The sequence below is a fragment of the Dermochelys coriacea genome, chromosome 25, assembly GCF_009764565.3.
Source record: "Dermochelys coriacea isolate rDerCor1 chromosome 25, rDerCor1.pri.v4, whole genome shotgun sequence".
NCBI classification, from domain to species: Eukaryota; Metazoa; Chordata; order Testudines; family Dermochelyidae; genus Dermochelys; species Dermochelys coriacea.
In genome coordinates, this window is record NC_050092.1 from 5,735,872 (window position 1) to 5,749,731 (window position 13,860).

At 38.7% G+C, this 13,860-nt stretch overlaps 1 protein-coding gene across 4 annotated transcripts in view; it reads right to left on the bottom strand.

Annotated features, from left to right (window-relative positions):
- AP3D1 (adaptor related protein complex 3 subunit delta 1) overlaps window positions 1-13,860 on the bottom strand; it is a 76,837-nt gene that overhangs the window by 40,239 nt on the left and 22,738 nt on the right. For all 4 annotated transcript variants that reach the window (XM_043502528.1, XM_043502527.1, XM_043502529.1 and 1 more), the window contains exons 2-3: window positions 2,454-2,549; window positions 940-1,020 (exon numbers count right to left, since the gene is read on the bottom strand). In XM_043502528.1, coding sequence (XP_043358463.1) covers window positions 940-1,020; window positions 2,454-2,549 — 177 coding nt within the window. The remainder of the gene's footprint in view (window positions 1-939; window positions 1,021-2,453; window positions 2,550-13,860) is intronic.

A 13,860-nucleotide genomic window follows, 5' to 3' on the forward strand; every position in this document is an offset into this window, starting at 1 on the left:
TTCAAAAGATTGGACTGGATAATCCTTCAGCAGAATTAGAATACTGCAAAATTATATACCGAGAATGTGTCATCTAATGGTTAGAGCAGGCAATAGCTCACTATTGGTTCTATATGATCAGTCCTTTCACAAATTGCTTGTGTGCACTTAGGACAGCCACTTCACCTCTGAACTTCCCCATCTGTAAAATGGTTCTAATTTAGCTACCTCACAAGGTTTTTTACTCCAATTGGCACTGTCTCCTTTGTCCATCTCATTACAGAGGTCAAGGCTTCAAGGAGCCAAGGAGACTGAACTCCACTCTCCCAACTGTTGATGGCCCCTGAGAATAACACAGGCTCATCAGGAGGGGGAACCGGGAAATGCTGAACATCTGCTGCCAGTGTGTCAGGTGGAGTCAGGGCTTCACTCTCTTGGGTTGTCAATTCAGTACCATTCACCAGCAATGAATTTACTTTAAAGAAAGTTGCCTGGTGGCCTAGTAGCAGCAGTTATATGGCAGATTTGGTTCAGACCCTCTGCCTCACTCTGGCTGGAATGGTAGTGCTCTTTTGGAGAGGTGGCCTACTTTTCTGGCTCTTGAGAAATACTCTAGCAACAGCTAGAAGCCTAGAAGCTTTGTCCAGCCTTCCTTGGCTAGACTGTGGCCTTTCCCAGACTTGGACACTAACTCATGAAAAAAAATTTCAAAAAAATATAATGAATAAAAGAAAATACATCAACTGATGAGCAGCCTTAAGCAACCTAAACAGAAGAAGAGAGACCAGGGCTATCATAAACAAGGATACACCCTGCATGTCTGGTTGAAGAAAGTAATGCCGATGTTTTATGTCCTGTCTGATTGCCAGAAGCAAAGGGAGGATGACTTCAATCTATATTGAACGACACAGCTAGTAATGGATATGTTGGCCAGAATACTCAATTATACAGACCACTTACTTTGAATGTAAACTTTGATGCACTCATTACTTCAATAATATTGAATGCGGCCCAACTGATGTCATAGCCCAGCATCTGTAACTGTTAGAAAAGGAGTTAGAAAAAAAAAAATCACTTCAAAATACAAGACCCAATACAACAAGCAAATTTAAGAAAAAACCAGGATACTGTTACAGGTTGAAGATGTACAGTAATATTACTATAGAATATATGTTCTGGACAGCAGAAAAGTCACTATTTAATTTCATCTTCTCCCACCCCTAGAATACAGTAACTCCTCACTTAACATCCTCCCACTTAACATTGTTTCAAAGTTACATCGCTGCTCAATTAGAGAACATGCTCATTTAAAGTTGTGCAATGCTCCCTTATAACATCATTTGGCTGCCTGCTCTGTCCACGGCTTGTAAGATTTTGTGGAAGAGCAGCGACTTTACAAGGGAGCATTGCACAAGTTCCTCTTCTCTGCCTCCTCCCTGTTCCTCCGAGCGCTTTCCCTACCACCAAACAGCTGTTTGGTAGCGCTTAGGACATTCTGAGTGGGGGGATGGCGGGAAGGAGCGGGGATGAGGCATGCTCTGGAGAGGGAGGTGGAGTGGGGGTGGGAAGAGGCAGGCCTGGAGCATCCCCTGGCAAAGTTGGCGCCTGTTCTTCTCCGGGTAAGCTGCCACTGCTGCTGCAGGGAAGGTGCTTCCTAATGTCCTTGCCTGCAGCAGGTTGTGCCTGTGTGGTTAAGCCAGGGGCACTTCCCAACCACAGTACAGTATATAATGCCTTTTGTCTGCCCCCAAAAAGTTTCCTTGGAACCTAGCCTCCCACATTTAAATTAAATCTCATGGGAAAATTGGATTAATTTATCATTTCACTTAAAGTTGCATTTTTTAGGAACATCATTACAACGTTAAGTGAGGAGTTACTGTATAAAGGCTTCAAGTAAAAGTCCCTTTTAATTAAGCAAGTGTCCAAGTAGACAGGTTTCAGAGTAGCAGCTGTGTTAGTCTGTATTCGCAAAAAGAAAAGGAGTACTTGTGGCACCTTAGAGCATAAGCTTATGCTCAAATAAATTTGTTAGTCTCTAAGGTGCCAAAAGTACTCTTTTTGTCCAAAAAGAGTAATTTCAGGTACTAAACCTACTCGTATCTTACGTATTTAAAATTTTTCTATTTCCTGCTGCTGCGTGAAAGGCCCAGGCAAAGAGAAGTTGACTGACTATACAGAAAAAAATGGCAAAATCTTTTATGTACAAAGGGCTGTCAAAACAAGAAAATCTAACCTTTCAGATTCAAGTAGCACTAAAAATACTGTAACACCAGTAGGTAAATATTCTGCAGAGAGGAGTGATTTTTTTTTTTTTTACTTGGTGACCCTTTTAATCACTTTCAGAAAATATACTTAAGTCATATTACGTAAGTAAAACTAAGAAAAGTAACTGAAGGCACAGTTCACAGTCAGTTGGCAGTTAGCAAGAGTAAAATAAAAGGTATTGTTACATTATACCCTAGCAAGGTACTTACATATGTAAGTTTGCAAACTGCATTTGCTTTCACTGCAATGTTATCCTGCTTGAGCTCCTGTTTGATCTCATCAATGCACTGGGAGATGTACTTTGCCTGAGGGAAGAGAAAGTTATTTTCATACTCAGTTACATAAGCCACTCTTCATCCTGCAGATTGCATGTACTTTAGCAGGACCTGACCATCGTGTTTGTTTGCTCATTTCTAATTTGTCACAAATTTTAATAACCCACTGATAAGCATTCAATTCTGAAGAAACTACTTGACAATCAAAACCATTATGCTAAATGTTACAGCCAAAAGTATGCTGAAATGTTTCTTCAAATCTACTTTCAATTTCTTGTGAATAAATCAATTCAGCCCAGAGCCACTCTTTAAAAGCTTAACAGAAAAGAAGCTTTAGGAGGTTGTGTATATAACAACAGGAGCAGAAGTCTAGCATCAGGATTCTACTTTCATCATTTGTAGATCATACTAGTTATCTGCCCGACTGGGCAATTTTTTATTACGTGACAAGAGAATTTAGGATGCCAGGCACTATAGAAAGTACAATATTGGTTTCCTTGATTAAAAATAATTGTAGGCTACTCAGTTATATTTTCTTAATAGAACCCCCTAAACATTGAGGATCCCGTTTTCAAATCCTCCATGATACATCTTTAACTATCCATGTCACAACCACAATTGTTCCGGCTGAAAACTAGACAGGACCGACTTTGGAGCCCTTCAGTGCTACTGCTCACACAGCAGAAGAGGTCACTATTGAGCAACTTAAGGCATTTGTTTCTCAATCTCCCCACCCCCAAATGATTTCCCAATGAAGCTGAATAAGCCACCAGCTCCAGAGGGAGCCAATAACCCAGTCTTCCTTTGCGTATTTATACATTCAGCACCCCAAATATGCAGCCCACATTCCCATTATTCCTACCAAAGGGCCAGGGTACATGAGTTTTAGGAGGTAAATCTGGAACTGTTAATTTCATCTGATTTCTTCCCTTTAGACAGCAGTATATGGATTACTGCCTTGATAGTTTTACAGTCAGAAAGGGATAACTTGACTTTTTATACTATTTGATACCTCTTGCACCTGCTTACTCATATGTATATCTCAGAAACTCCAAAGAACTAAATGTTGTTACATTACAGCTAAATGTTTGGAGACTATTTCTTTCTAAAGGATCATGTACTTGCCATGTCTTTCCTGCACACAGACTTCATTTTAAGAAGTCTGTTGAAGCAGATATTTTACTCTATACATTGGCTTTAATTCATTCAGATATTCTTTCAACTCATGATGATTAACTCTTATTAAAATAATGTTATAAAGGCACTATTTTATAACAAGTTACTACCCAAGATTTCAAAGAAAGAAAAAAGCCTTTTCTAAAAAAAGGCTCACACACACACACCAGGGTATTTATAATTCCATATAAATTAACTGTCAGAGGAATCTAGTCAAAAACAGATTTATGAATTATCTAGTATTCATATGTAGTTCTCCCTAGCAACTTACTTCCAAAGCAAGTTACATCTGAGAAATGTTGGATATGGAAATCCATTGGTCTGCTGCCATTACTTAATATTTCTTCTCTTTATACCGGAATTACTGCATAATTCTGACTGTTCTCTGGCTTTTTTTTAGAATGCTGGAGTGATATTCGTGGTTCAAGTCATGGGATTTAGTCACTAGATAGTGAAGTAGGGAGGCTGTATTATCTTTAATAAAATGGCAGATTCAGACAAGAAAAAGACATTTGTAGTGCAAAAACAAACCATGGAGCGATCCTAGTTAGGGCAAGTAGTAACTGTGTATTAATTTAGTGGTTCACATTCCACTATGCAGCAGCATTATGGTGACCATTCACACAACTATAATTAAAGATATAGCATCATTTACATTGGAAATCTTTGTCAAGATACAAGATGACTAAGCATAGGTCCATCTGGGAATAGTTCTGCTGGCTCATCATCTTCACAAAATAAGTGTTACAAAAGATAAAAACAGAAGTTGATCGCTTCTGATTCTAGTCAGTTCAGCTAGCCCTCACAGTTTTGCAGCCATTGGGTAGTGCAGTGAGAAGTTCAGAGGGGAATGAAAAATGAATGCTCTCTCTCTTCCACATATACAAGCCATTTAGGGGAAAAAGAATCTCAAAAAACCGCCCTATACTTTTTAAGCAAATCATGCAAGACAAAAGCTTCAGTAGCATACATTTGTAATTTAGTAATTTATTTTACTATCAGTATTTCTCTCTCTCAAAATAAGATTGAAATAAAAGTAACAAAAAGGGACAATCTTGACTTAAAGATAGAATGATCAATTAAGGCTAGAACTTGGGTTCCATTTCTAGAGCTTGTAACTATGTTCAAAGTGGTTTTAAAAGGGATATTACATTCAAATTTGATCTAAAACTCAGTTTTTGTAAAAGCAAAAGTTAATAAACCTAGTTTTTATTTAAAATGCCCATTGTAAAGCTTTGATTTTATATAGCAACTTCCCCCTGCTTTGTCTGGAACCTCAAACTTGCATTACTTTAAAATGAAGCAGATTAAAACAAAGGGAAAGCAACTTCGTTGTCCACACAAATACAAAACAGAATACAGCATAAATAAAGAGGGAGATCACTTAAAATTCTTTCACTCTATCTAAACTGTTAGCATCAATAGTACTGAAATGTGTTTATAATGCGATTTAAACTGATAGTTTCCCTTTAAGGTGAACTATGAAGCAAAAAAGTTTATTAGCCTTTTACAACTTAAACAAAACCCTCGTGCTTTATTTCCCTTTAAAGATCAAAATATCAGGTCTTCACTTCCCTACCTTTGCTGAAAGACCTTGACAAGATCTTGAGGCCCTAAACAATATCACCTAACGCTGTTATAAGTTTATTCTGATAAAATGAGATAATGAACAAGTCCAAATTAAGCAAAAGTTGAAAAAAGTTTTACTAAATTTAAAAAGTCCAAAAGTTGCATAATTCAAGAACAGGTAGGAGTGGCAGGTTTCAGAGTTTTCAGCAGCCATGTTAGTCTGTATTCGCAAAAAGAAAAGGAGTACTTGTGGCACCTTAGAGACTAAAATTTGAGCATAAGCTTTCGTGAGCTACAGCTCACTTCATCAGATGCATTCAGTGGAAAATACTATGTGAAGAGTGAAGTTTGCAGTATGTGTAACTGTGATTGCTTAGCTAGAGGAACCCCAAAAAATGCGAAGTCAAGCACATTTTTTTAAAAAGGAGATTTTTTTTGATGTTTTCTTTGCCTGCCCAACATTTGCTTAGTAATATTACATTGAAAATTCAATTTTCCTATTAATCATTGTTCCAAATTTGGAGACCAAATTCATTCATAAATGCCCAAGACAGAGGGATTGGCCCTGTTTTAAAGCACAAATCTCAACTGAAACCTTAACCACTGGGTCTCTATAATTAAGTTATTCATTCTACAGAAGTTTCCTCTGTCTACAGGGCTATTCAGGGAGAATTTAAACATTATGACCTCACTGTCTCACCCACACTGTTTTAATGTCCTAGGATGCAAGTTTGCCTTCATACATAGCATTTTGAATATCATAATAATTGCTTTGTAAATATCTTTCAAATATCCACAGTATGAAAGACTATATAGAAAACAATCCCATTCAGACAGATTGGAGAAAAAACAATTTAAGAGTTTAAACAAAAACTTTTGATATTTATAAATATGCACTGACAGGAGATGCTGACAGATTCTCTTATAAAATGGGCAACTGAACTCTTAAGCAATACATTGTACCTTGCCTTAAATATTTTATGTTCATGTAAGCAGTGTGCTGGAACAGGTGTCATTGAATCTTTCACATGTTCATCTAGTTCCTGTACCTTGGCAAGCAACATCAGTGCTAGCTTTCAATGCCAGGACTATAATGCAGATCCTCCTTCCTCAGCCTATGAAAACAGACACCATCCTAGCAATATCTCAAAACTCTTTATAGACATTAAATTAAGCCTGACAACACCCTGTGAGAAAGTCAATATCCCCCACGCTGTCAATAAAGAAAACCATAATTGAAATGGTTTGCATGCGTCTTTGGTAAGTTTTCATAACAGGTTCCTAAACAGAAAAGAACACTGGCTTTTACATATCTGGGTGCAATCTAAACATGACTGACAAGAACAAAATCCTGAGTCCCGAATTCCCTCCCTCATTTGTAGCATTAAAAATTGAACACAGATTTCTACCTCAAAATTAATATTTGTGAATGTGGTTGTGCTGTAGTTCACTGCATCAAAGTGACAGAAAGCCACAGAAGTTTATGAAACTGAGCACAGAACAGCTATTTTTACAACCCTTGCACTCCTGTCCTCCCAGATCAGCAATCAAGAGAGTTTTTGCACATTTGGATTGGCTTGGTTGAACCTTTAACAGATTAGGTGCTGAAAAATCATACAAATCTGGAAGCACAATAGCACCTCAGAGATACGAACACCAGAGTTATGAACTGACCAGTCAACCACACATCTCATTTGGAACTGGAAGTATGCAATCAGGCAACAGCAGAGACACCTCCCCCGCTCAAAAATTAAAGCAAACAGTACAGTACTGTGTTAAATATAAACTGCTAAAAAAACAAAGGGAAAGCAGCATTTTTCTTCTTTACAGTAAAGTTTCAAAGCAGTATTAAGTCAATGTTCATGTGTAAACTTTTGAAAGAACCACCATGTTTTGTTCAGAGTTATGAACATTTCAGAGTTATGAACAACCTCCATTCCTGAGGTGCTCGTAACACAGATTCTACTATATATCAGAATATAAGCGCAGGTCCAAAAAACCTAGGCCTAACTAGTTAGTAAACGAGTGACTATTATTGTGCTTGTATTTTACTTACAGAATTGCAACCTTTTCATTTTGGCCAATGTGTTCCTTTTTACATTTGAGGAATAGATATGCTTACAAGTGAATTATTTGGATTAAGTAGCACCTAGGGACCCCAATCATATAGAGTAGGACTCCATTATCCCAGGCATTTTACAAACACAAATACAGTCCCTGCCCCAAAGAGCTTATTTTGTTTCAGAAAACCTTTGCCAGCCCTCATCCTCCCAACTTCCACCCATGGGTTTATTCAGTGTTTTTTTTTATCAAGGAAATAAAGAGTGGGGTTTTTAGGTCAGGGGGCAATATCAAAACAAACCCATGGAAACTTGACATCTGATTTAAGAGTTTACTGTTGGAATGCCAAAGTTATCTTTGAAAATGCAAGCTAATCCCCTACTTTGCGGTTACAGATTTCATTCTCATGAAATTGTGAGTCAGTGTCCTCTTTCACAACCCATATCTAACAATGAAAGGGTGGAATGAAACAAAGACAACAAGATAAGAAATATATTTAATTGCAATTAATAACCTCTGGCAGCTCAACTCATTTTGCTTCTGGCCTGAAGTCTCACAAAGTGCTAGAGGTCCATTAATACCAGGGCTATTATATTTTAGTGCTCATTTATGCTTTTATTCTTCTGTTATGAAGCAAATAGAGGTCATGTCAGCAAAAGTCTGGTGACAAGATGTTTGCCGCAAGGAGAATTTGAAAAGAAACCCCAGTTCATCTTGTGTTACTCAGAGTACCAAATAAGTCCCATTCTTTCGGGCAGCTATATATAACTCAAATTAGCACGAGTAGTAGCAAAGAAACTAATCAATGCACCTAATTTTGTCCATTTGCCGATAGCTTTTTTCAAATTGATTATAAACGTCCATTAAAAACAAAAATGCTCGAACAGGAAAGACTCTCAGGAGCACATTCAAAGTGAAAGCGGCCAGCTAGGGATATAGACCTTCATTAAGCCTCACAGGTTATGTCTACACAGCAAAGAAAAACCCCCCGGCACAGGCCAGCCAACTGGGGCTCGGGCTCAGGGGCTGTTTCATTGCTGTGTAGACTTTTGGTCTTGGACTGGAGCCTGAGTTCTGGGACCCTCCCGCCTCACAGGGTTCTAGAGCCAAAAGTTTTTCTTTGTTGTGTAGACATACCCTCAAATGTTTAAGAACAAGAGTAGTGGTGAACAGAAAGGTATTTCATTTAGTCTACAACCTATGCCATCATTCACTATATACATCCACAAGAGAGACAGAAAAAACTCCCATATTGTCCATATTAGGAGGACTCCTCTACCACATGAACTATAACAGTAGAGTTAAAGCAGTACAACCTTTGGGCTTGTCTACACTGGCACTTTACAGTGCTGCAACTTTCTTGCTCGGGGTGTGAAAACACACCTCCCTAAGTGCAGCAAGTTTCAGAGGTGTAAAGCGCCAGCATAGACAGTGCACCAGCACTGGGAGCTACGCCTCTCGTGGAGGTGTTTTGTTTTTTTTTCCTAGAGTGCTTGTAGAACTCTCTCCCAGTGCTCTTCTGCAACTACACAAGCCATGTTAAAGCGCTGCTGCAGCAGCACTTAATGTTGCCAGCATAGACTAGCCCTCTGTGTTTAGACAAGCCCCGAGTGTACAGCTTGTGGGGTACGTGGCACTGAACAGCCTTAGGTAAAGGAAGGATGCCCCTCCTGCAGCTGAACCCCCTGCCGCACCCTGCACCCCGACCGCCTGCCCTGAGTCCTTGGGGGCAGGGAGGGGGCGGGCCGGGATCAGTGGTGCGGCTCTCAGGCCAATGTACTAGTCCTCATGTGGCCCTTGTGGTCATTTGAGTTTGAGACTCCTGAGGTAGACCGACATATGCTTGAGCTACTGCGTGAAGGACATTGGTGTAAACATTGCAGCACAGGCTAGCAGTCCGAGTTCAAGCCTGCCAGACACCGTGGGTCCGTACTTGAGCAGCTAGCCTGTGATGCAATGATCATAATGCTTGTTTTTAGCACATAAGCTCAAAGATCTAGTGCACATCTGCCTGCCACGGGTAGGAGGCATGCTCCCAGCTGCAGTATAGACATACCCTTACACTTCTGTGAAACAATTTTGAGATTTTGTGATCAAAGGTGCTCTACATTAAATGTAGGTAAGTGCTTTTCAGAAAGGAGTAAGCAGAGCTCATTTAAAGCATTTTATTTTGGGGTCCACTCCTTCCAAGTATAGATTAGCCCTAACAGAGAGGGCGAACACATTACACTCAAATATCATATTCAACAATGATCATGGCTTCAATTTTTAAATTCTGTTTTTGGTTCCATAAAAGCCTCTTTTTAAGTGATCCAAGCATGCTAGTCAGATGCTCATGCTTTCTGGCTAGTTAAACTGAAGCACCTATAAGTCATGATATTTATGTATCTTGCCTTTTAAGCACCACATGTAAGACCACCATATATTGGGGCACAAACTAAGTAATTAAAATAGACCTTTCAATCTTTGAGCCAATTAAGAACCTGAGGAGCCACAAACAGCAAGCCCTAATAGAATGACCTCTATGCTTTAGCAGATCACTGCAAATCAAGCAGAAGATGGACAACTTCAGTCAAAAGTTGAAGGATACAGATAGGATTATACAGGGAAAAGACGACTTCATATTAAGTGAAAGGTAAAAATACTTCTGATCCTTTAATCTGGCTGGTATCCCAAGAGGAACACTCCCCAGGCAAAACACTGCTGCAATCACCTGATTGAGAACCATACGAGAAAACAGAAGGGAAAAAAAGATTGCAGAAACATTTTCATGGCGGTAAAGCTAAAATTCAAGAGAAAAATGAAGATGTACACAGTAATTACTTAGCAAAGCTGGGGATAAAGCATGAAGTCATAATAGCCCTCTCCTTATATATGTATTAGGAGAGGGATATTATGTATGTATACCCACACCCCCAAACATATGTGGTAAGCATTAATAAATATATTTTATACACACACACACGCAACACATATGTGGTAAGCATTAATACACACACACACACACACACACACACACACACACACACACACACACACACACACACACAGAGTAAGCATTATTTCCACACTTAAAGATGTACAAACACTGATTCAAGAAACTCCCTAAATTCTGAGTTTCAAAAACTCATCTAGAAAGCGCAAATATTTTAAATTAATGCAGAAAAATGAAATCTATTATATTGAAGAGGCAAAGACTGGATGCATAAATCCAATCTTTGACTGTCACAATGCCTTTAAAACAGTTTTTTGTAAGAAACCAAAGCACAAACTCAGACTTTCATTTCCCCAGTGATTCATTTTCTCACAAGTCACACTTTTCTTGCAATATCACACTTCATCCTGGCAAGAGTGAAGCATCTGAAGTGCAGGTGAATTTTTGTAGCTGATTAACATTTATTGAACTGTCTAATTTAACAGTTATATCCCAGAGTATCAGAGTAGCAGCCGTGTTAGTCTGTATTCGCAAAAAGAAAAGGAGTACTTGTGGCACCTTAGAGACTAACAAATTTATTAGAGCATAAGCTTTCGTGAGCTACAGCTCACTTCATCGGATGCATTTGGTGGAAAAAACAGAGGAGAGATTTATATACACACACACAGAGAACATGAAACAAATCCCAGAGTATGTGCTTCTTTACATTTAAGTCTCTATTCTCATTTGCTTAAGACTTAGTATTTCAGAGGAGCTGCAAAGGACATCAATATTTTAGAGCATACATCGCCATGGCAACTTGCACAAAATTTAACACATTAATGTGACCCTTGTCAGTAATTTTAAGTAAACAGAACAAGCAACCACACAACAATCAATCAAAAGTTGCTAAACTAAGCGTGACTTGCATCATGCCCTTAAGGCTGCAATTTTCTGGCAAAGCACCACAGGCAAAAGTCTGAAGTCAAGGTCTTGCACTAATCCCTAGTATCAACCAGTTCTTCAGATCCCAACCCCCACTTGATCTGCCACTTTTGATTTGTCTTAGGGTTTTACACTGCTGCCCATCAGTGTGGTATCAAAGTGCCCTCCATGTAAGAGCAATACTTCATGGAGTATCTGACTCTTCTCTATCTTCAGAATGAAAAACTCTGTTTGGCATAGGGTTTTGTTTGTTTTCTGAGGTGGCAGTGAACACTGGTTAAAGTTGCGAACGTGGTAACAAGTGAGATGGTCTCTCAAATAAGTGGTTCCCATATCATGACTTAGAGACAGCCAAGAGTTGGAGAGGAAGAAATAAGTAGGAAGATGGGAACAAAGAACTGAGGTCATCTATAAAACCTCATTCATGTTTCATCTGTTTTATTTAAAAACATTCTAGATGGGGGGAAGGGGAGAAATGCTATAGAACTCGGAGACTTGTCTAAAGTTAAAGCAACTCCCAGCAATGTGGAAGCTTTGATTCATGAGATCACATGACCCATCACATGATTTCTGAAAAGCCTATAGCAATGGCAACCAAGAAATCATCATCGGGTCTATTTGACAGCCTTAAGAAATATTTGGATACTAGCCATTTGAGAGTACTACAATGCTTGGAGGCAAAACCACTCTCAAAACTGCTTCTGCTTTAAACAAAATATAGTCTCATCTATGCTGGTAACAATGTTTGCTGCCTGATAACCCAATGAAGCAGGGCTGTAAATAAACAGCAGAAATTGCCTGCATGGCCTTTGAAATAGAAGTATCTTGGCTTCTCTCAAAGAAGGGGGCATTTCATATGGACACACAATCATCATCAGAACAAATCTGGTTCAAGATTTAGGCTTTAAAGGACAAGGTTTTACACAAACCAATAATCCTCTACAGTGCTTGAAACTGAAACATTGCAGTAAGACAGGGAAGGAGAAACTAAAGGTAAAATTAATTAATAACTGATAATGAACAGAAGTAAACCTGATCAGCATATTTTCGTTGTCCAGAGGAAATACAAATTAACAGCAAATGGTGCTAAATAAATTAGATTAAAAACCAGTAGTTTGAATAACTTCTGTCATTAACAATAGCTGTAAGATAGTTACGTCTTAACTTTAAAAACGGAAAAAAACAGTCAAATATAATACTGTGTGAGAGATCTATTCATGGTTTTACACTCCAAGGTGTTCCACAAATGTGTCTGATTTAGTTTTGGTGCATTATCAGAAAATCAGGCTCACTTTTGAAGAGAAGTTTTGCCAATTTTTGTTCACCTTGGGCACGCACCGGGCTAAATCTTCCAATGAAGCCAAAGGAGCTATGAAAATTTATATTTGCTGAAGATGTGGCCTCGAGACTACTTTATTGGCATTATAGTAGCAAATTCACTCAGTGATTGGAGCCCCATTGTGCTGTGCATGCAAATAATGAAATACAATCCCTGCCCCTAAAGAATTTATAGTTTAGAAATTCCAGGTGCTCTCTAAACCTCTTAAAATGCTGGAAATAAAGGTAATTAACTGTACTACTTGCTCTCAAGAAAGAAGATGAGAGGATCCTTCCTTAAGAAACCTTTATGTCTCAAAAGTCTACACCATAAGTTATTTGCCAACCACAGAGATACATACAGGAACTTTACTATACTTTTCAGGGAACTTTAAGCAAGTTGGGATGTGACAGAACATAAATGTGGTAGAATTATGGAACAGCATCAATTCCCTAGACTGGCATCAAGCTGCCAACGTGAACCGATGGAAAACAAGCCGAATCAATGAAACCTTAGATTTTCTGTTCAGATTGGAGAGGGCTTTTTAAAAAAGGTCACATTTGTGTTCTGCTAGGGGAGAAATATTTTATATTATTGTACCTTTTGCAGTAGGTCCGAGTTTGCTACCAAAATTAATCTTTAGGATCTCAGGGAATTATTCATGTGCCCTACAGAATTTTTTAATATTCTGCATTAATATAAAGAAAAGGAGTACTTGTGGCACCTTAGAGACTAACCAATTTATTTGAGCATAAGCTTTCGTAAGCTACAGCATTCAGCATCCGATGAAGTGAGCTGTAGCTCACGAAAGCTTATGCTCAAATAAATTTATTAGTCTCTAAGATGCCACAAGTACTCCTTTTCTTTTTGCGAATACAGACGAACACGGCTGCTACTCTGAAACCTGCATTAATATAATGTTCTTGTAGTACTGAGGAATTATATTTCAGTGATCAATATTTGATACTTAAAGGTCAGCTTTTGCCATTTTACCTTGCAGGCTCAGGGCTGGTCTACACTGAAAAATCCTCACCCGAGTGAGGGTTATGACTACCTAACCCCCCACAGCATGGACAGCACTAGGACAACAAAAGAATTCTTCTGTCAACCTAGCTAATGCATCTCAGGGAGGTGGATCACCTCTAGTGCCAGAAGAACCCCTCCTGTCGCTGTACTGTCTAAACTGAAACTCTATAGCTGTGCCTTTGTAGTGCTTTAAGCGTAGACATAGCTTTATTCTATCCTCTCTCAAATATAGCATGATTTAGAATTAGAGAACTTAAGAGGTGTCTTCCTGAAAGGCAGCTGCACTAAAAACTGGAAGGCTGTCATCTTTGCTGTACTACATAATTTGTGGT